This window comes from Parasteatoda tepidariorum, chromosome 4, assembly GCF_982258835.1.
Source record: "Parasteatoda tepidariorum strain Cologne lab strain chromosome 4, Ptep-v5.0, whole genome shotgun sequence".
Classification (NCBI taxonomy): domain Eukaryota; kingdom Metazoa; phylum Arthropoda; class Arachnida; order Araneae; family Theridiidae; genus Parasteatoda; species Parasteatoda tepidariorum.
The window spans coordinates 78,362,448-78,383,190 of NC_141758.1; the positions used below are offsets into that span (position 1 = coordinate 78,362,448).

At 26.6% G+C, this 20,743-nt stretch overlaps 1 protein-coding gene across 18 annotated transcripts in view; it reads right to left on the bottom strand.

Annotated features, from left to right (window-relative positions):
* Positions 1 to 20,743, bottom strand: part of LOC107446587 (piezo-type mechanosensitive ion channel component) — a 125,449-nt gene that overhangs the window by 60,593 nt on the left and 44,113 nt on the right. For 2 of the 18 annotated variants that reach the window (XM_087161408.1, XM_087161400.1), the window contains exons 3-10: positions 18,184 to 18,255; positions 14,766 to 14,885; positions 13,047 to 13,545; positions 11,117 to 11,276; positions 9,206 to 9,322; positions 6,750 to 6,767; positions 4,913 to 4,957; positions 1,115 to 1,381 (exon numbers count right to left, since the gene is read on the bottom strand). In XM_087161408.1, the coding sequence (XP_087017534.1) occupies positions 1,115 to 1,381; positions 4,913 to 4,957; positions 6,750 to 6,767; positions 9,206 to 9,322; positions 11,117 to 11,276; positions 13,047 to 13,545; positions 14,766 to 14,885; positions 18,184 to 18,255 (1,298 nt within the window). Of the gene's footprint in view, positions 1 to 1,114; positions 1,382 to 4,912; positions 4,958 to 6,722; positions 6,771 to 9,205; positions 9,323 to 11,116; positions 11,277 to 13,046; positions 13,546 to 14,765; positions 14,886 to 18,183; positions 18,256 to 20,743 lie in introns of all 18 variants that reach the window. The other 16 variants (XM_087161404.1, XM_087161397.1, XM_087161411.1 and 13 more) reach the window with 9 other exon arrangements.

Sequence of the window (20,743 nt, forward strand, 5' to 3'; positions counted from 1 at the left end):
ACTTTATTATAAAAGAATAAATAATGTGTAAAGAAATTTGTTTAAAACAAATTTGTAACATTTTTTAGATCATTTACAGTTATATAACAAGTGATTAGTAAATATTAACAATAAAAAAATTATATGTTGTACAAAATTCTAAGAAATTGTGTCATTATATACATCATTGTTTCTCTAATTCAAATTAAAAGCAGTCAAAATAACTTCCTTAGGCAATCTAGTGTTAAAATAAGTAAGGAAATGAAATCTGTATTATTTTTTTTTTCTAATAGTTTTTTTTTTCTGTATTGGTTGTTTTCTAGGTCACTTGGACCTGCCATCATAAATTAAAAAATTACCATATCTTTGTAACATAATTTGAAAAATATTTCTGCATAATTAACAAAATCCTAATTATAAGCTACAGATGCAAGAATAATGTTAAAAATGACTATACTATGTTCTCATGGCTGCTATCTCAGAATTTCAAATAACTTAAAGTTCAAAAAATTTAATAACAAATTATAAGAAAATTTTTAGCATGAAAAATGGTTGAGCTAGACAATGACAAAGTAAAAGACTGTTTTAATACTGTTTCAACTCCATTTTAAAGTTTTTAATATGGAAATCATACTTTGATAAAAGGAAAAAAATAGGCATCGCCATTCAAAAATTTATTACTATAACCATAACTGTGAGACCTGGACAATCATTTTTAACACTATTCTCGAGTACACACATATAATAATGTTAGAAAAGTTTTATTTCATTACCTCAAACAATATGCTAACCAGGTATTTATATGTTAACAATGCCATTTTATAATTATCCTGTATATATTCGTTTGACTAATAACATATAATATTAATAAAAATTTACTTATAACAATATAGAATTCACAATAATAAATTAAAATATAACTTTACCTTATTAAAACAGAACTTTCAAACATAAATTGAAACATAACTTATGAAGTTATATCATCACTTTGATTCTCATGATATGATGATCAAAGTGACGATATAGCTTCAACATATGTTGAAGCTATATAGTTGCCTATATAGTATAATAACATATAATACTAATAAAAATAGACTTATTACAATATATAATTCACAATAAAATATAGCTTTACCATCATGATGATCAAAGTGACGATGTAACTTCCTTTTGAAATGAGCTTGAAACCAGAAAGAATGGGTGTGAAAACTTTCTTCAGATTGGAATAAAAGTTCTTGGATGTTGTGATCTTGTCTTCAAGTGGTTCAACATTCATTTCTGGCATATCACTCTCACTAGTCCATATGATACTTCCATTAGGATCGACAGATAAAGTGGCAGCATTGGGGTCACCACTCTCAATGGTACGATAAGATCTACCAGTGTGATCTTCATCTAATAGCTACAAGAGAAAATACATTTTTATAGCTAATTTTAGATTTTTTTTTCTTCATTTATTTTAATACATGAATTTTTGCTTGAAAGAGCTTATGCTTACAGTGCATAAAACTTTTTCATTAATTTCAGTTAGTTAAGGATAACAAACATATCAAATATTTCACAGAAACGTTAGGTTATAAATGTCTCAGAAAGAAATGAAATAAGCAAATAAAAACTTTAACTTTGACCTCAAGGTTACTTAAATTATTTCTAATATTTAAAATGACAGTAAAATGAAGCTGAAATGCAGGAAATAGCTGGCCACCATTTTTATAGCTGAGGTTATACTTATTAAGATCTTTTTATCTAGCTATAATTTAATTTTGTTACGTAACTTTTTATTTTTACTAACCTTTCTAATGCCACAACACTGATTTAACATTCCCCCTTTTTTATGCTGAATCCAACATTGCAAATGAAATTTTAATAAAATATACATAAATTTGCAACAAATCTAAAACCAATTTATTAATTTTAAATAAAAGATCCTTGCTAAAAATAAAAATAACTATTAAAATTGAGCAACATTAATAAATGTATAAAGATTCGAGAGGTAAGTGTACTAAAAGGAAAATTGGGAATTAATAACAAGGCAAGTGAAAAGAATGAATTAATTTTAAAAAAATTTGCCGATGTAATAATAAAACCAAGAACTTATATGTTTCTAAAAAAATTACTTAGTTATCATTTAAAAACTCAAAAGTATAATATTAATGCAGAAATTTTTATCAAAATGTTAAAAGCAGCCATGCCAAATTCTTATGAGATTGAGCTTTTAGATTCAAAAAAGGTAAAAAGTATGTAATGTATAAATAACAATAAGTATTCATAAAAGAAGGATTTTGGTACAAAATAGAAAAAAAGTTATGAATGCAGTATCTTAATGCATTGAAAATTAGTTATTAACATTTATAAATTAAATAAAAATTCCACTAATAATAATATTTCGTTTTAAAATTTTCACACTTCTGAAATCCTCCTTACCAATTGCTGTAAAACGCACTCCAGTAAAGCAGCAAAAGAAAAAAAGGGAAAATTTATAATTCTAAATATATTCTATTACTGATAAAGTGTCATTTTGCAATCAATTCAACATTTCACATTAATACAAAAAGAATTAATAATAATATAATTTCAGAAATGTAAGGAAACTATAAGCAAAAGCAGAAAGCATACATTTTTAAATACAATTATTTTTAAATACAATTTATTTTAAATAAATATATTGTTTTATGTGATAATTTATAGTGATTGAAAATAAACTCCTTGAAAAATAGGTGTAGTCCCTAATGAATTATTGAAATCAATACCAAGAGTAATATTTCCCTAGAAATTATTTGAATTTAATCAAAATAAAAAACCAAAACAAACATTTTCAGTTGTATCTAACTTAAAAATACATGAAATGCAGGATAGTAATAATTAAAAATTATTTATTGTAATATATAAAAAATTATCATAAAATTATAATTAAAAATGCATGAGTAATAATTAGTAATAATTAATAAAATTTTATTAAAAAACATTGCATGTAAAAAACAAAGTAAAAAAAATAAAACTTAAGAAAATTTTTGTTAATAATACATTTTTTCTGTTTTTGCTATAAAAATTACTTATTGAAAAATTTGTGCTCAACTTTATTTAGTTTTAGCTTTTAGTACAATGGAATAAATGCACAGACAAAAGAAATTTTCCTGACAGTAATGATCCTATTGTTCATAATGTTGATTACTTCATTGGTAAAACTGCCTTAAAACTTCTTAACTAAAGACAGTGCCTGTGATGTTTTTATTACATTCTTAGAAACATTAAGCTATAATCATCCCCATTATCGTTAAAAGTAATGAGGATCTTAAGTAATGAGAAATAAATGATGTAGCTTTCTTCTTTTGTTTAAGTTGATCTCCATTAAAAGGACATGTTTTAAATGACAGATTAAAGTGCAGGTAACTGTAAGTAAAAGAATAAGTGATCTAAAAGAAGCCTAGACAATGAAAGTGAAATATTTTCAAACTCTAACTTTAGCTCTTAATGTTTCACTCATAAAAGCCGTAGTTAAATTTTTACTAATGTCAACCATTTTCTGTGAAACAAGAATTTTAAACAATACATTTACCAATAATAATACTCAAAATGAGAGAATAAAATCTTGTTGTGTTTTCACTCATAGACAATGAATAATTCTTAACTCATTAACTTTGCTCTAATATGCTACATATTAGCAATCATATTACATATTAATGACTCCAAATAACGCATTTCTATAAGGAAGAACGTTGAGAAAAAAGCACTAAAAAAGCTCAGTAATTAACACTTTCAATACATTAATATTAACTCAGTACGAAAAAATAATTAATTTATGTATGAAAAATATAAAAATAAAAACACAACGAGTAAGCCTCCTTGGTGAAGAAATAATGCTCGGATAAAGTAAACTAATTTCAGAGCAGTTTCTGTATGAAAACGTTAAAATTCATCACGAAGAGTAGAATTGCCACAAACTCAAAATATTTATTAAGAAGCATTCATAAAAGCATTAAAAAGCATTCATATTCATAAAAGAAGCAATTTTCAAAACTCTGCAATTGTGAAATGCTTTAATTCAATAAGAAAAAAAAAAAGAGGAAAAACTCAGGAAACCTTTTAAAGAAATGTGTGATAAAAATCAACACGGAATCAATGATTAATAAATTATTCCTTTAATATGTTTTTGAACACTGTACATTTTATGGAAACTGTTTTATCCATTCAAAAACAATAAAATTTCAACAACTTGTGTGAAACCTGTGTGTGGGTGATTGAACTCTAAATAACTAAGATTAAGGTTCTTTCATAATACACGGAAACTATTATCTCTTTATCATCTTAATATTCAGTACTTACTATAATAAATCAATTATATCAATGCATTTTGTTGTGATTATACTAAACAAAACAGATCAAGCAATTGCAGCAGATTGCCTGGGGATAACTTGTAATTTTAATTATGCCAGAAATAAATTACATGTCAAGTTAATATGAAAGTAAAACTTTTCACACAAACTAAAGAATTTCTCCAGTGAGTTCCAAAGCTAGTTGTATTGAAAGCTATTGGCAAAAATTTATGAAAAAATTTTCAATTTTCCTTTTTTTTTTAACAGTACGAGCACATTTTATCTGCAAAATAGAAATCACAATATATATATATATATACAAAAGAACTGCCTGGATATTAATTTTAGGGTTTTAAGAAAAGAATATTTTCCCTAGTAATTCAAGTTTTGAACAGATTTTTAACAAGATAAATTGGTAGGCATTATGTTAATTAAGGCACAATAATTAAACATCAGAAAACTGACCTACTCATTTCATTAAAAAAAATACTTTGTGGTAGAAATAGGTCATCATTAGTAATAAGTCTTATAGAATTAAACAATAAGTACAAAAGTACTTTTTTGTGTAAAAATCAAAATTATAAAGAATAAAAATGAAAATAAAGCACTAAACTACATACTGGGCAATTGTCAAATGAGTTGTAATAGAAAGAGCGGTTGTCAGCCTGCATGCAAAGATATAAAATGTGTTAGCAACTATAAGCAGTCATGCATTGTTAGTAATTAAAAAGCATGAAAACCAGTAGGTTAAATTTAAAATCTATATTAAAAAAGTAGCCCTTACATATTTTTAAATGTACTTTAATGTTATGTGGATAATGCCATAACTAGTTAAAAAATTTAAAATGTTATAAGTGAGAAACAGTAAAATTTAAAAAAAAACAGAAGTCCAAGAGTAACTTATTATTTCCTAACTAAAATAGATTTAAAACAAAGCAATATAAGTTAAGAAATAATCCCGAAACATTAGATGTTAATTTAGTACCAAAATATTAAATGATTTCCAAATAATAAAAAGGCAACCATTTACTAAATACACACCACAAATACAAACAAAAGCTATTAAAGCAAGAACTACAAGTGTATGTAGGTCTGAAAAAGCTGCTACTGAAACATACAAAGGTGAGTTTTATAAAGAAATTTTTCTTTAAACTTTTGCACTATAAAATCACGGTAATTAATCATTTTTCTCTTTCTAAGCTATTTAAATCATTTAGTAGAATAAGATGTTAGAATGTACTTAAATTTCTGGATTTAATAGCATTGGTTAATGGTAAATAAAGAACACTACTCATGCTACCAATTCTTTCAGGAAGGAAAGTTTTCGTAAAAATATGTCTTTTAAGGCTTCTAAGTTGCAGAAATAAGACAGAATATGAAAACTAAATAGGCTCATTGTCCCTGTAATCCTTGAAACTGATTTTAAATATCAAAACTGCGCTGTTTATTTTTAGACTACTATGAAATTTTTGATATTAAAAATACAGAGGAAATATTTAAAAATTAATTTCTTAAGGCATGACATATATTTAGATCAAGTTCAAATATAGGATCAAATATTTAGATCAAGGGTTTTCAAATATAAGTTCTCTATCAAAACTATTTAATTTTTAACAATAGTGAATTTATTCTTTGGATGGAATGTTATGTTAAAAAAACAAGGTATAGAAAAATTGCATTTGGAATTTAATTTTGTTTGCTTTTTGAATGTTCATTCCATTTGAAAATCTAAAACTTTATAAATTACTTAAATAATTGAAAATATTTCAGCATTATATTGAGACATAAACACGCATTTTCACATAAATAAGCATTATAAGACTTAATTAAAAAAATCATAAGGAAATTTGAAGTGGATAAACATTACACATTCAACATCTTATTCATTCAAGCATTAACTTATGTATTAGCTTAACTAAATTGAAATAAAAATTTTGAGTTAAATTTCATAAATTAAAATAAAATACAACATTGCTTGATGTTTTTTGTTGCAATACATATTTTGATAAGATACATATTCCATATCAAACATTTTTAGCATGTTATAAGTGAGCATGTCATAAGTTAGTATGTTGTCTACAGTATATACTAGACAATGCTACGTTTAATCTTTAAAAGAATACTTAATAAACTCAAATTTAAACAAAATTTGAAAATATGGATGAAATTTTTAATAGTTTTAACCAGATAAAAAAAAATTTAAAGTCATTTTCCTTAAAGCAGTTATCCTGAATCTTAATATTTATATTTAAAAGGGCATACTATATTTTATATAGATTTTTCCAAAATTAAGAAGAAACACATTTAAGAAAGGCAGAAATATATATTTCATAGAAGAACGACAAAAAAAAGTACTAAAACCAAAAAAGCTCTAGCTATAGGGAGGGTCAGCATCTACCAATGACATACAATTAAAACATCTGTTCTTACTTTTTTTACAGAAGAAGTTCTACCTACTCTTGTTCTTTCTTCTTGCTGCTTAGAAGTTAACAACCATGGGAAGAAGCAAGATGCAGATGGTTGTGCAACCAGGAAAGCAATTTAAGGTGCAACATAAGTAATACATGCAGGAACAAAGAAATGGATATAGAGTTAAATATTAGCCAGATGCAAAGACATAAAGGCATCAACAACTTATATTAGCTACATTAAAATAAAGTTTCATTTATATCAGAATTACAATAGTACTCTTTAAAGAAATATTATGCTTACAATGTTATTAAAATGAAATTTGATATTAAAATGTTTAAAATGAAATAGCTAAAAGCTTTGGAAAATAAATTAAAAATTAACAATTAACATCTACAACTGTTAGATTTTTTTAATTAAGAAGGAATTTTTGTTAGAATATAAGAAAAAACATCTGATAAATTGCAATTTTTAAAGCTTAAAAATTTAAAAGCAAAAAAAATTTTAAGATTTAAGTATTTATACCAACAAATTTTCAATACTTAAAAATTTAAAAGCAAAAAAATTTTTTTTTAAGATTCAAGTATTTATACCAACAAATTTTAATTTTAAGGACACAGAAAGTGAAAAGCAATATAACAATAATATTTTGCCTTAACAAAGAGGTAATAAATTACCCATATTAGTCACACAATACTGATAGTCGGCTAAAAAAAAAAAGGAATTTCTGACCAGTTTTTATCTTTGGCCTTGATGTATATAGAGTTTGATAACATTCTAATAAAAATAATTTTTTTAAGTAAATGTATTACACCTGTTTAAATAACTGAAGCAAAAACCTGATTGTTAATAGAACTATTAGTCTAATGGTACAAAGTAGGAAAAAATAGTATAATAATCATTATATGCAAAAACAAAAAAGAATAAATAAATAAATCAATTTAAATGAAAAGACAACTTCTGGAAAATATATAAGAAATATACTAAAAGAAATCAGTATTAAAAAAAATACATAAATATATGCATAGCGAGAAAGGAAAAAAAAGACATAGAATCATATACCTTTCACAGCATTGTATAATATTATAAAAGAGTTTCAAATAAACAAAATAATATGGCCAATCAGTAAATAAAAATTCCATTTTTATTTAAAAATATTTAAAAAAAAATGTAAAATTTAATAATGAAGAACAAGTTTTGAAAAATATATGTTTTTAATGCTAGGAATTTTCAAAATAAAACGGAAATAGCTATCACTTCATTCAATTTTTCAATAACTTTGAAATTGTTAAGCAAGTTAGATTCTTGATCTATAACTATACTTAAACTATATGAACAATTTCTCTAAATGAAAGAAAAGCAATGGTAAACAAGCACAAAGGTAACATAAACAGACCTGTATATAATACACAAACATGCCAGTCATTGTGGAAGATTTTGTCACTATCTCGGAAAATTTTTTATAATTACTAAAAAAAAAATAACCCGTATTCTTCAAAGAAAGTGTGTCTTTTTCGAATTCTCAAGATGAAAAAAAAAAAAGATTAATTTTTACGCTTTTTCCTACCAATGCAAACATGATTTAATGCTACATTCACATGATTTAAAATTACACACCACGACTCCTATTTAAACTATTTAATATCACGCATTGCGTTTTGTATTTTCACGTTTTTATATCAAATATTACCTTCTGTATTTACTCAATTTAAAATCCAGTATTATAATTCGTGTTCCAGTGACTTAAAAAGTATATATCGGAATTCGTATTCAAGTGTTTTTAAAATGAAACATAGAGTTGTGTATTTAAGCGAACGTCAAATCAAACACCGATATCCGTATTTACACGATTTAAAAATAAAATATCGAGATTAGTATTCATCAAACATTAAAATTCGTATTTGCGTGAATTGAAAATCACACATTAAGTTTCCTAATTGCACAATTTAAATATAATCTCTGATTTATATTTTTATTAAAACGTTGATAACATTCTGGTGATGTATGTTTCCTATATACGTTTTTTCCTTGATCAAATTTCAGGTATTTTTTTAATTATTTAAAAAGTGTGTTAGCCCCTCTGTGGCAGAATTTTTTCAGACTTTCTGTGACAAACTTCCCTAGTACTAATATTTTTCTTTAAGATACTTTTAATTATAACAATTACTAATTTAAAGTAACGAAAACATTGTGTACACAGAAGAAAGTATAGAATAGAAATGTATACTAATTCTTTACTAATTATCTATACTAATTTTTTACAAAAAAAACTTCGTAAAAAAATTCAGTGTGACTTAAGAGTGACACTTTGAGTACATTCCTTGTTAAATGAAATTAAAAATTAAACATATGAACAAAATTAGCAAAGAATTATTGCAGAAATAAATATTAAACATCCATTTTAAAATTTAAATTATAAAACTTCAAAAAAAAAACTAGATCAAAAACAAAAAAAATCAGTAATTGGATTATTGAAAGACCAATAAAAATTTATTTAAACATACGCTTCTAGTAGTTCTTCTTGATTGTTTTCTTCGACGCACACTACCCTGAGAATACTGAGAGCTTTGCTTAGAATCAACTCTTGACATACAAGGCTCATATTTTGATTCATCAACAGGCTATAAAATAATTGAGTTCATTAAACATGAAGCATAGATACTTTTACAATATTTTTAATTAAAAAATATCAACAAAATAAAAAAATTTTAAAAAGTTCACCAATTTACTTGATTATTTCTGATTATTAAATACAAAATTTACCTACAAATACAAATCCTTTGATGATGATCACCATTTTAAGCATTCTTAGACATAAAAATCATATATGATGATATATATTTCAAACTCCTTGTGTTGTCATAAATACAAAATTAATAAAAGTTACAAAGGTATTTAACAGCAAATTATTTAATTATTCTTTCTCTAACTATATTTAAACATTAAACAATAATAATTTGCTCAGCATCTCTTCTTAATACTATTCCGTTTAAAATGAATCGACAGATTTCAGATTCAGTTTTGACAATGTCAATATTATTTCCACCTGAGTCACATCAACTCCATTATCAAGAATGCTAGAAATCATCAATTGTTGCACATTGTTGCCATCTTGGGCATAAGTTTAGTTTCAACAATACCAAAATTATTTTCACCTCGATCACATGAACTCATCTTGATGCCCTGGAATCTTGTTTTATTCATATGATTGCTGATTCTCTTGTTACGACACTAGTTTCTCAACATCTGTTGATAGCACATAGAAATGTATTTGGGTCACTGTGGCTTTTCTTGTTGGTTTTTCTTTTAATTTTTTTCTTTTTTCTCTCTGAGCTACTGTGATTTTTCTAGTTTTGTTTCTCGCCTTAATTTTTCATCGGCAACATTATAATTTATATTTAAAATCACTTTTGTTTTTTCTCATTCATGTCATCTTGAAAATGGGCGTCTGTTTTTGAGCGCTTGATACATGTAGACTGTTATTTCCAATTTGAATGCAGTTTTGAATCACGTAGTACTATTCTTTGCTACAATAACATATTAAGAGCTGTGGTGGCTCAGGTGATAGAGCATTCACCTTCAATTTAGGTGAACTGGGTTCGAATCCCAGCAATGTCTGGTCGATACGAATTCCAGAGTGCTGACATAAAATATCCTCAATGGTAGATGGATCATGGGTTATATTCCTCTTGCTGTCAGGCTAACAGTGGGAGATCTTCGTGGTTTCCCTCTCCATTTAACGCAAATGCGAGTAAGTTCATAAATCATACGAAAAGTAAAAATGTCATTCATGACTATTTTTTTATTATAATATAAAATAATCGCATAATATTACCTTATTATGGCAAAGATATTAGCCGTCTTATTATACTAGTTAATAAAAATATTACAAATTATTTTAAAAACATTAAAAAAGTTATATTTTGTTTCTAATATGTTTCATTAATTTTTAAAATTTATTTAAAGTTAAACTATGTAAAACCAAATATGCAATTAAAATTAATCAATGAAAATAACTATTTAAAATTATACAGCAATATAATGAATAACTTTTTGCCCTATTGTTAAATAATATCTTTGGAAAAAAGTGTTAAATCAGTTTTTAAAATAACCAAGAATTAAATAACAATTTCAAAAATAAATTTGTGGATGAAATGGCAATAGTAACCAAAACAAATTTATTAGGTTTAAATTTTATCTCAATAGATTTGGAAACTAAATATGTTGAATAAATTTTCTATTTGAATAAAAAATTTCGGGGCCTTTCAATGAAATGATATTAATTTTAAATAACTGTCTGTTTCAAGAAATAAAAATTAATGTGAAGCAATTATTTGGATTGGTGAACCAAGTGAGCTGAGCTCCCCAGAATTTTTGAAAAAATATTAATAAATTTTATGTGTAATGACACTTACAGGAGATATGAGCTGCTTTCTAATAATTAATGCTAACAGACAATACAGTCCTAGAATGAAAAATGGACTAGCATACAAAGTCCAGGAATGATCTTGGAAGACTAGGGTGCGAGGATCATTGGTGCAATTCTGAAGAACGAAATCAGGAAGACCAAGTAGCCTAAAAATTAGAAGAATCCAGTAAGTAATAACTAAAAGACAAGTAAACAAAAAGTTATTTGAACATAAATGCGACTAGCAAAAGGGACATAAAATCTTAAAAGCAATGACATCTTTAAATGATGATTAAGTTAGAAACAGAATGCAAATAAATTTTTTAGAGCATTTAATAGTTAAATATAGAGATATAACTCAAAATATTCAGTTTCTATAAACTGTATTTTTAATATTAAGAGAAATTCATGTCACACGAACGAACTTCTTACATTATGTAATTTTTGATAAGCTTAATAAGGAAAGAGATGTAAAATTTAGATTCTAAGATCCAATTTCTAAGAAAAGTTAAAAGAATATAGTTGCATCCAATGGCTTGGAAGCCATAATTCACCATACTGTGCTACACATAGACAGTGTTAACCCTTAGAATCAGAATTTTTATTAAATATATTTCACAAATTTTTTTTTTCATTATTTTTTATTATTATAGTCAAAAAAAGTAGAAAATATTATATTTAGCACTTTAATAATTAATAGTTATAAAAATATAGCATGAAACACCGGTGTCTTTTTCTGCATTAAAGGTAAAATTTTCCAAACATTTTTCAAAGTGTTCAAAATTTCAAACAATTATTTTTCAAATTTGAAGAGAAACAGTTATTCATCATTGAAATTTCTTTAATTTACAAAATCAATTATTGTTAAATTTTTGAATTTGAATGAAAAAAAAAACAATTATCAAGCTACTTTTTTTATATTTTATGGTACAAATATGATTCCGATGATCAGACAGAATTTTTTTACTAACAATTAGACTGCGTTATAGTTAAAAAATATCAAAATATATTTTGTAATTAGAATGTGCGTAAAAAATATATAAAAGCGTCCCTTCTGCATCAAAAGGTCAAGTGTTTAATATAGCAAAATCATATAAAACTGTGAATGAAGTTAGAAAAGAAAAAAATAGGAAAGATCACGAGGACTCCTTGGAAGTTTCGGTTCAATGTAACTAAAAAAGCAAATTCTTAACTTTTTATCCAATTTTTTTTACGGAATACAGCTGATATTTCAGTCATCCACGTAAAATTTTAAAAAAATTTCAAAAAACTGACTTTATGACACAGAACTTGCCCACTCAATTAAATAATTCCTGAAAAGGATTTAAGAAAAATAAAAACAGCCTTACATTAAATAACAATTTTAAAAGTGAATTTATAAAGAAAATTCCAATTCAGAGCTTAAGCATTCCAAAATAGTTTGTTTTAAATGAAACCATCACATTTTGAAAACACATTACATCTCGATTACATTACACATAAGCTCAACTCAATCAAACAAACTATAGGGAAAGCAATACTGAAAAAAGAATGTCAAAAATTATTAAAGTGAAACATTTTAACAAATAAAAAAACTTCAGAAAACTACAAAATAATTTTAAAAATTTAAAATATAATTTTTAAAAATAGTATGATTTTAAAATAATAGTGTTTATAAATAATACCAGATTTTCTTTTATATATGTATATATATATATATGAAAAATCTAACACGTCAAAAATCTATACGTACTATTCTCCAACTTTTTCTTATTCTTACTTTATTCTATCTTTTGTTTTATCGTATTAAAAAAAATTTTTTATTTGAAAGTTTAAACTGTCAAACATTGGTCGAACAATTGGTTTCAACCTACTTACACTTAATAAAAGTGAATAAAAAAACTATAATACATAAAATACAAATATAGTAAATAAGAAAAGGTCCAAACTATACATACCTGGCCGTTAAACTATCAGGTGGGACATATTCTTGAACATAGTCGACTTGATAAATATAAATAACAACAAAATGAAGAGCACAATAAATTAGTAGTGGAATTTTAGTCAATAAATACTTTCTACCAATTTTTAGATTACATGAAAGCCACGTGCACACAGTTAAAAAAACCAAAAAATATACTGCTGAAGATAGAGACGGATATAAAATTCCAGCTCCCGCTAAAAGAAATAATACGCAAGTTTCTCCTGCCCAAAATAACACTTCCGATTTCTTTTTTTTACGCTTCCTCACAGGTCTTCGTATCACATCACTTTCAGGTACTTCTTGATTATCAGGAGTTTGTTGAGCAGTTTGAAGTTTTTCTATAGCAATGAGGACTCCCACTGCAGAAAGCAACACTAGGAAATCAAGTCCGATGATGCGAATGGCATCCACAACTTTTACTTTGTCAAAGCGATGAAAACCGAACACTGCAAACAGCCTCCCTTTCCAATCACCTATACAATAAGCAAAAAAAAAAAATTTATAAATAAACTAGACAAAATATTTTACAGAAAAAATTTTCATACTTCTACCCCTGTATAATTAAAAAATAAATTATAGTAGCTAGATAACTCAATTCATGGACTGTACTTGACTCACAAACTAAAAATTAAATGAGTGCCCGTTTAAATATTTTGGACCTGCTCAATTTATTAAAATACAGATAAAAGTGTAATATTTTCAATTTTTATTGATGTTGAAGTATTGTGGTAACATCCAGATTTCGTTAAATTGGCAAATGTCATTAATATATCAGTGTTATGTTTAATTATCTTTGATTTATTAAATGCAGACTATTAGCTAGGCTAATCCCTTTGATTACTGACTTTTGATAATACCTATAATGTTACCAATCCACATTTTAATGTTAAAAACTTTCAACAGCCGTTTTACTTCATTTGAGAACATTGGCACAACATACAATCTTTTGATTTGCCATCTTCTCTACATTATTTTAAACATTAGTCCTCTAACACTTTATTAAGAGAACAATGCAAATTATTCATAAGAAGACAACATTCTCAGGTTTCTACTAAGTCAACTTCTATACGCTATTCAGCATACAAGACATTGCAGATTTTAGAACAAGAATATAGAATTAAGATAAACGGAAAAGAAACAGCTATATGGCACACTGCATTCTATTTGGGGCACCATATTATTTATTTTTACCAAAGCTAGTCATCAGATGTCGCTGCTAACAGAAAACAAAACCAGTAAAACAGATTTTTCAAAATAACTATCATTTTAATCTACAACATTGCACAGTTAACAAACAGAACATGCAAATATTTCAGATGCAATAGTCTGATGTGCAACAACAGCAAATTTGTCGTTCTTAAAGCTGCAGAAATTCAGTAGCGTCATCTGTAGCCTAACTTTGTAACTAATCTTGAAATTCGGTAAAAATAGAATCTGGTTTCTTAAGCAAAACGCAGCAACCTATAAATTTCAATCCCTCTATTTTTAATTGATTTTGGTTTCATTTTTGAAAAATATGTGTTAAAACTTAATACAATTTAAGAAAATGTTTCAAGTAAAAAAGCAAAATTTACTTTTATGTTTTTTCGGCATAAAATTATTACAAAGTAATTCCATTATGTGGTGAAAATATTACTGAATTTTAAGTAATAGATTAAAGTAAATATAGTTTTAATTAAAACAGTTTACTTACAGTAGTCTAAAAAATGTCCATAATCTCCCAAACTGAGCATGACAGTTTGAAATATGACATGACATATACAAAATGCTGTGCTTAGTCCAATGACTGATTTGAGGTAACGTGGTGATGGACCTGTAAAGTAAATGCAAAATCTATTTTAAAAATATACTTTGCATAAGATTAAGAGCGAAACAGCAGATTCCTTTTCAATTAATTGTGGTCAAGGAACAAAGTTGGTAAAGGTTGAAAACAATGTTAAAATCCATGACTTCTAATTTGAATGTCCATAAATAATGTCACACTTTTTTTTCCAATACTTTGAACCTCTCCTATTCTTTGTCACAAATCATTACCTTCACTCTACCACTTTGAGACATGTCACTCTATGTCAGTGTTTCCCAAACTTATGTATTTTTGTGTACCCTTTCTAAATTTTTCATAACGCTGTGTACCACTGAAATGAATGTATTTTTTACTGTAAAAAAATTGCCCAAAAGTTAAAAATCACAACTGGCTGTTGATACCCCTAATTATTAACTGTTAACTCTGCAAAAAAATAGCCAATAGAAAAATACGTAATGGTAAATTTTCATGGCTAGCTTTGTTTTTAAATAAAATTTTGTGAAATTTTCGTTTGCTTCAAGATATTTCGCATAAGAACGCGTATCCCCGCTAAACTGTTCCCGTACCCCTGGGAGCACTCGTACCACACTTTGGGAAACACTGCCCTATGTTATATAACCATATACTAGCAGTTCAGATACAGAACTAAGCTAAAGATCAACTCAAATTTCATTTTTTAAATCTGAAGTTTACTAATTTTGACTAAAATATGTGATGCCACAAGTACCCTACCCTCTTTCTCCTTCTTGTCACAATTTCAAGAGCCCCTTCTCTTCCCTACAAGCGTGACATCAATTATAGACGTCACTTTACTATCAAAAATCTTCCTGTCTAAAATTATAATCTATATATATATTTCTCTTACACGGCGATAAAAAAAATGCCTCATTACAACTCCCCGAATGGCAACGCTAGAAAATCGACCAATCATTGCTGCTAAAAATGTCACATGGTGAGGTGGCTCAACATATAGCGCTTTTAAAAATGGAAACTGAAATAACCAGAGTGTAAAATATTATGTGCTTATGCGCATCGTATTTTTTGTTAAATAATTTATTTATTATATATCAGTTTATAGATGGTAAATATATATTTCTCTTACACGGCGATAAGAAAATGCCTCATTACAACTCCCCGAATGGCAACGCTAGAAAATCGACCAATCATTGCTGCTAAAAATGTCACATGGTGAGGTGGCTCAACATATAGCGCTTTTAAAAATGGAAACTGAAATAACCAGAGTGCAAAATATTATGTGCTTATGCGCATCGTATTTTTTGTTAAATAATTTATTTATTATATATCAGTTTATAGATGGTAACGAGAAGAGTTTTGTGGTTGCTATAGTCTATTTAGAATGCAAATTGTTTATTTATTTATTTATTTATTTTTTTTTTTTTTGAGTGAGTGCGAGATTTTTTTTGGAACTGCGATGCTGTAATTTTATTGTTTAGTTAATAAATCTTGCTTTTGTATTAAACGTGATAGTAGTTTCCTTAATTATTTGATTCGAAGTCCTTTGAGTTTTGTTTGAGGTTAGTTTATTTTGTATTTTTTGACAAGAGAGAGCATTCTAACCAAATGTGATTTCTTTCGAAATTCAATGTTTTGTTTATGCAGGTTTTTCCATTGCAATTCACTTATTTCAATTTTTAATAGACTTAATTATAGCCAAAATTTTAACCTTTTTAAGGAGATATCAGTTTTAGAAATTTTATCTTAAGATTTTATACTATTGCACATTTCTAATAGGTTTAACGAATTACATGTCATTTATTTGAATTCAAATTTATTTTAATGACTTAGTATTTGCTAAAAAGATGTAATTTTAAAAAAATTTTTTATATGGATTTGAATGATTGTTTTGAATTCTTAGAATTTTGTGCATTTGCAATGTCCCTAAGTTAGTAGCGAGCGAAGTGAGCTTGGTTTGCGAAGCAAACCATATAAGATTGCGTAGCAATTTTCGGGGGTTGGCGAGCGTTAGCGAGCAGGGGGCGCAGCCCACTAGTTTGAAATAAATTTCATTCGTTGAAAAAAAAACACACTAAAATGTTTTTAAAAAATATAATTTAAAATTATTAATTTATGTATTAACTCTCTAATTATATTAAAAACTATAGAGCAAAATTATACAAATAGTTACATATTTCTTCAATTAAAGTATAAACTAGCGAATTATGCAGCTAAGTGAATGAAAAACAATTATGATTAAAGAATGTAATGGAATTTTTCGGTATTAACATATATTAATGATAAAAAATATATATATAATAAAATATAGATTAATGATAAAAAAAAACTGATTCAACTTAATAAAAAATACATGCTACAGAAAAGTCTGATATTTTAATTCAGACTTAAATAATAAATCACCAACTATTCATTAAAATAAATAACAGTTCTAAACAACAAAAAAATTATTTGGGTCGACGATATTTTCATTTGGCACAAAAACGTACTTTCTTGGAATAAATAAACGATTTTCTAACAGAATTGGATTTTGTGAAATACAAAATATGGGAAGTAAACGTTATCTGGAAAATTTGGTCCAAATTATTAAGTTAGGAGAGCGGTCAAAAAATTTAGCTCCTTAATGCTAATTTACTTTTAATGTTATTTTTTAAACGAAAAAAATTCAACAATCAATTACAGATCTTGTTTATTTATGGATAATTTAATACAAAAAGAAATAAAAGAAAAGCTTGAAATACTCTATTATTTATCTAATGATGAAAGACTACTTTATTATTATTTATCTTATTTTATCTAATAATGAACCAAAATATTTTGTAATTACAAATTACAAAATCCTAAATTTGTTATAGTAGAATAGTTCTCAAACTTAGAATAGTTCGAGAAATTAAAATGAAAAAATACTTTTTTTGTTTAAATTTTGTCCTTCATTCGTTATGTAATATAATTATCGTTATATGTTATATCGGCAAGTTTGTTTGAATTATTAAAATAATTTTAGATTATATTTAACATTAAAAGGCCCAAAATTTTATAATTTGGAAATAAAAATATTCAAAACCGTCGGGAACATAATTAAAATAATAAAATAAAGGGTTTATTCAGGGAAAGTACGTTTTCGAGCCTCATTTTAAGGATTAATATACATTTTTATTTGTTGCTACAGTTCCCTTTGGTTGTAAAGGAGAGGGGTACACGACCTAAATAATCATATTTATGAAAAGAAAAATTATAAATGAACATAATTTTCAATGATAAATAAATAATGTCTGAAAATTACTTCCAGAACACGATTTTAATATCTGATCAAATAAAACAAGCTGAATCTTACCAGAAAGTAAAGGATTTACTAGTAGGCATGCCAAATATATGAAGGAAAAAAAGTTGAATCTGAACACAACAGCTGGAATAAAAATTGCATACATTTTAGTATATAATACAGCTAATATATACTACAGTAATTCATTCCCGAATCCCAAAACTTTTAAGGAAAAAAATTATCAGATTTAAACTTAAAATTCGAAAGAAAAATTTCACAGTGAACAACGCCTTTGTTCGATTCACCTTCAAAATGCTAAATTTAAATAAACAGACAATTTTTGCAGAAGTATAATACTTACTGTAGTACAGATTTCAATTCATTTAAACCTTAACGATCGGTATTAAAGATTGGTACTCCTTCTGATGCATTTAGTTAGTTTTTAATACTGTAAATCAATTAGATTAATCTTTTAACAGCAGAAAAGTTATATTAATTACTGGATATTTTGCCATATCATACCCTTCTCCTCAGCAAATGAGCTTCTAAGAATGAGAATTGTTAACTGATTCGCAGATTCAAAACCATGATATGATTCATTGAATTTATTCGGTGATCGGAATTATCATATTGAAACGAATTCGCATCATTTAAGTTGGATCACTTGAATATTTCAATCGGACTCGAACAAATCATTATTTTCCTCCAAACTAATTTGAATCACAATCAATTTAAAATGTTTTTATTAAGTCAAAAATGCATTGACTTCAAATTAATGTGCATTATACAGCGCAAAGTTAATGGTTTCACTGGCCACAGCACGACTAAATATAATATATTTGATTGAAAAATTATACGCCAGTCGCCATCCGATCGCCACCTTTTTCGTCGTAAATGCACCTTCCCAAATGTATTTCATTTATTATTTTTAATAACAATGAAATTGAGCCACGGTTGATCAAAGGATAGAGCTTTTGCACCTAATGAGAGGATTCAGATTCGAATCCCAGCTGTGACTGGTTGATATGAACTGAATTCGGTATCTAGCTCGCACCGACCACAGTGCTGACATAAATTATCCTCAGTGGTAAACGGATCATGGGTTAGTCTCCTTGCCGACGGGTTAACCGTGGGAGGTCTTCGTGGTTTACCTCCCTGTATAAAGCAAATGCGAGTTAGTTCAACCAAAAAGTCCACCACGATGGCAAATGTTTCCCAATACTTGATCCAGGAGTTCCCTCGTTTTCTGGATCGGGTTAAAATTACTAGACTAACGAATTGAACGTCGGTAGTCGCAAACTCAAAATTGGATTGGCTGTTCAACGATGGTTATAAAACTGTAAAAATAACAATGAAATTATGACTATTTTATAATATTCTGAAAAAATATATCATTTCACGCTTACTTTTAAAAAATTTTCTTCACATTATAAATTAACTTTATAACGCTCACCAGATATTCAGAATTCATTCAACAGAAATGTCTTACATTATTAATATCAACAATTTGTCCCTTTTAATTGTTTTTGTGTGTTGCATCATTGCGTACCTAAATTTTGTTGCGCATAAACATTAGAAAAGTCAAATATTTTCTCAATAACTTTTTCGTCACTTTACATTTTTACGTGATATAACATTAATACAAAATAAGAACTCTGACGTTTGCAAAATTATATAATTTGCTTAGAATGTTCTTTTGCCTTTTTTATTATTAATATTTTTAGCCTATAATATCACAATGTGCCGCTTCTAAACCGAGAAAATTGTTGGAAACGCCGTCGTGAAATCCGGTATGAATGCCACACCTTTCTTATTTCAGACATTAACTTTTCCGGAAACCGACGTTTTCTTTTAGTATTTTCAGAAAACTTATTTCGTGTAAAACAATGTGTTTAAATAGTTCTCCGGAGTAAGGTTCTTTTTCTTTCCTGAAGAGCAGTTATAGAGGCTAACACAGATTCAGCTCATATGTATCCCCTCACACATCAATCCAGTTTCTTTAAAAAAAAAACTTAAATTTTCTTTCAAAAGTTTTCAGGTTCAAATATAAACAGGTTCTATTCAGATTTAAATACAAACAGATCAAATAATATTACTCGGTTAAAAAATCCATTCGTTTCTAACTGCATGGAAACAACAGTCGACATGTTTCAAGCGTTAAAAAATAGGCGGACGTTTTCAAGACTCGTCAGATGTGAATGAGAAGAAAAAGTGATTTGAAATATAAAAAAACGTAAAGTTGCCAATGAAAAATTGAAAGTGAGGAATAAAAATAGATAAAACAGTGCTGAGAGAGAAAAAGCTAGATTTAAGAGCTTAAAATATGTCAACTGTTGTTTCCAACTTGCATATTTTTGAAGCGGATGAAGTTTTTAATCAAGCAATATCTTACCGATTCAGTTTCTTGGGATTATTTATTAAGGTTAAATAATATTAAAATATTAGTCATCTTCTATGGTTTTATAGTTGCTATGACAAATATACTGATTTATTGTTTGTTTATGTATTCTATTGTAACCTTGATATATTTTTGCTTTGCGTGGTTTGCTTTGCAAGCGTATCTCTGGATATATATATATATATATATATATATATATATATATATATATATATATATATATATATATATATA